Source organism: Gossypium hirsutum, chromosome A13, assembly GCF_007990345.1.
Source record: "Gossypium hirsutum isolate 1008001.06 chromosome A13, Gossypium_hirsutum_v2.1, whole genome shotgun sequence".
NCBI classification, from domain to species: domain Eukaryota; kingdom Viridiplantae; phylum Streptophyta; class Magnoliopsida; order Malvales; family Malvaceae; genus Gossypium; species Gossypium hirsutum.
In genome coordinates, this window is record NC_053436.1 from 88,429,838 (window position 1) to 88,433,389 (window position 3,552).

Sequence of the window (3,552 nt, forward strand, 5' to 3'; positions counted from 1 at the left end):
CCGGTGTAAAACTAAAATGATTTTACACCCATCCTTAACTTTTTATATGATTATTATTTTAACAATCCAACCGTAGTATTTCATGCTCCATTCATATAGATCAAGCATGTCAAGTTTAATCTAAATTAAAATTTTTTAACTATTTCTTTTATGTCAATTAATATTAATATATAGACTTTTTAAATCAATATGATAAAAATATTGAATCAATTTATAAATTTATATACATAACAAATATAATTATATCAATAATTTCAATAATTAAATTATTAAAATATTAATCATATAAAAAAATATAAAACCACTTTAATTTTATTAATATTATACATTTATACCATATAATACAAAAGCGATCTTGGTGTTATTAATTTGTTAGAGGATGGTATTATTAATTTATTAGTATTATTTTTATTTTTCATTTATATTACAGAACGTAACAGATTGACTATAGCTAAATGGAGCATTATGCTGCTATGCATATTTGAAGTACACCACAGGGATGTATTAATTTGTTAATGGTTGGTGCTGTGGGGGTTGCCTTCCCTAGAATATAATTTGGTTAGAACTTTTGTCCTCTAATACAAAAAAGTAAATATAAAATATAAAATATAAAACAGAATCACGTAAGGGTACATACAACTTTAAATTTATCCATTTTCATTGATTATTCCCATTTATTTAATTTAGAAATTTCATATGTCATAAAATCTAATATTAATAAACAGCTTATCCTGCAACATTGTTATTTTTTTTATGAAACAATACTGCAAACTGCAGTAATAGATTATTGTCTTTATTTTGATATTGGTACATATTAATATGGATGTGTTTTGATATATTATTTCTAACTTATCGATTTTTTAAAAATATTTTCATGTATATTACATATATATAAATATCTCAATTATATACATATAAATATATTTATATAAAAATATTAACTTTAAGATTATTACTTATGTTCAATAATTTAATTAAATAATTATATTTTATTTTTAAATTTAAATATACAAAAAAGAAATAGTTAAGGTAAACAATTTTAAAATAATTTAAAATATTAAAATTTAGTACTAGTAGGTACCCACCGGTACAAATTGATGCACATCAGTACAGATCAAAATTGACTGAAGCACATTGGCCAGTACAAATACTACCAAAATGTATGTCGAGAAGGGAAAAAAAGTAAAAATCACAATGAAGGCAAAAAGTTTAGCAACCAAATCTAGAGAAAGGGCTACATTCCTTATTTTGCTAAAAGCTAAGATGGAATAGATATATCAAAGCATCCATAGATATAAAAATCATCAGATTTAGGGCAATCGACTACTTAAGTTGCAAAAAGAGTGGGAGTGAATCGTGCAAGTGGAACACATTTGAGATCATGGGCTCTGGGTGCTGTAAGTCCAGCTCGCTCACTCATGTCAACACTATCGTCGACATTCGGCAGCTTCCAGTCACTACAGGAAAATAGACTTTTAGCGGCGTTTTTAAGCGCTGCAAAAAACGTCGCTATATGTAATGCCACAAAAATTAACGGCGTTTGTTTGAAAAAAATGCCGCTAAAGATCATGACTTTTAGTGGCGCTTTTTCTAAAAACGCCGCTAATGGTCCTGGTCATTCGCTGCATTTTTTTAAAAAGCGCCGCTAAAGGTCCCTGTCTTTAGCGGCGGTTTTTATAAAAACACACTAAAGACTAGGACTTTTAACGGCGTTTGTTAAAAACACGTCGCTAAAGACAGGGACCTTTAGTGGCGCTTTTATAAAAAACGCCGCTAATTTGCCCAGTTTTGCAATATATATTTTTGCACCTATATCCAACCCTCCTGCAAGAAATTCAACCAAAAACAGCAAATATACCATGAAATCCAACCAAAGCCCGCAAATTTAAATAATACAAAATTATACGAAAAATATATTATATAAATTGTAAATGAATATTCAAAATATTCTTACAATAATGTTAAAAGTTAGAAGAAAATAAATGTCTAAGATGGCGGATTTTGAAATTGCTGGAACATAGTCATCATAGACTGAAGCTGTAGCTGGAGTTCATTGTATTTTCTTTTCTGCTCCACCTCCCTCGCTGCTGCCTCTGCCTCCCTCGCTGCTGCTTCCGCTCTAAGTTGAGAAATTTGCTCATCTGTGCTAGCTTGTATCTGAACTATCTGATCTTTTAGCCTCTGAACTTTAGCTTGACTTTGACTCCCGGAAGGTATGTATTGGTGCGAGGTGGATCCAAAATATTGGGTCGGGTTAACACCAGATCCTTGAAATCTAACCCGACCATACCTTTCAGGACCCAAAACTTCATTAATAATTTTGTTATCAATATCCTCAAAATTAACAGAATTATCAGTCGAAGCAGTCGCTTCATACTCTGCCTTCTTATCTTTTAGTTTCTCCTAATAAATCAGTCAAAGAGTTAGAAACGAAATATACAATAAAAAGGAATACAACATAACATTATTTAAATTAAACTAATAAAAACGACGAATTAAAACATTATAATTAAATAATATAAATATTTATAATGAATCAAATTTTATTAAGTAAATATACCATAATTTCTGTAGCCTCAGATATCATCGAAGTTCCATCTTTTTTCCTGTGCGTAATGTCAAAAAGCTGAAGGCGTCCAACTTTTTGACCAGACGAGGCTTCCTACAATATAGTAGTAAAAATATTATTTAATAGTAAAAAGTCATTAATACTTGATAGTATTAATTAATCCATAGTACCGCGGCCTGAGCTACACAAGCAAAACTTCTCGACCCTGCCGTGTGTATAAATTTTTGTTTTTGCCTGCTGCTTGTTCCAACTCACTCACGGTCCTACATAATGAAATTATTATTACGTATATAGTAAATACTATAAACCGAAAAATTTATAAGAGTTTGCAAGTACATAATCCTCTCCTTTCTTCAAATTCCAAAATCGAATCGCATCTTCCCATTGGTACCTCAGCATTCCCGGTGGGACATTTTGCAATTTTTCTTCGAGGCTTATGGGTTTTTTAAAATATTTTTTTTTCAAAATGCTTTTATGGTCTCTCCATTTTTTACCCAATGCCTTCTTGATATAGGCATCAGAGACCTCTAAAGCAAACCTCTCCTAAAAAACACAAGTTTAGGAAGTAAATATAAATGAAACTTAAACCAAAGTATTATAAATTACATTAACTGATTTATTTTTCATCAGTAAAATAAGACAACTTTCCATTTTCCATAGTAATCCAATTCAATAATGAAGGTTAGAAGTCCATAATACTCCACATTTCCTTCGACAGGATTACTGTCCCTAGCACTAGCGTAACTTGTAATTAAAGAATTAACAACTACTCCACAATTTTGAGTTCTCCTCAATCTCTCGCGATATTTGGTATGAAATTTAAATCCATTCATGATGAAGCCACTATATCTTTTTACTACTCGATTCGGACCTTGGGAAAGCCATTTAACTTTGTCATTAACGACATTCCCACTCCAAACCTATTGAATCAAAAGTAAATTGAGTAATTGTAAATGTTATGAGAAAACATTATTATTTGTGAA

At 30.2% G+C, this 3,552-nt stretch overlaps 1 protein-coding gene across 1 annotated transcript; it reads right to left on the reverse strand.

Moving 5' to 3' along the window:
* Positions 1 to 1,905: 1,905 nt before the first annotated feature.
* LOC121212446 (uncharacterized) lies at positions 1,906 to 3,079 on the reverse strand. The gene is made up of 2 exons (XM_041085139.1): positions 2,561 to 3,079; positions 1,906 to 2,403 (listed from the first exon to the last, which is right to left on the reverse strand). Exons 1-2 carry the CDS (start codon positions 2,585 to 2,587, stop codon positions 1,987 to 1,989), a joined length of 444 nt encoding a protein of 147 aa, XP_040941073.1. The 5' UTR covers positions 2,588 to 3,079; the 3' UTR covers positions 1,906 to 1,986.
* Positions 3,080 to 3,552: the final 473 nt, after the last annotated feature.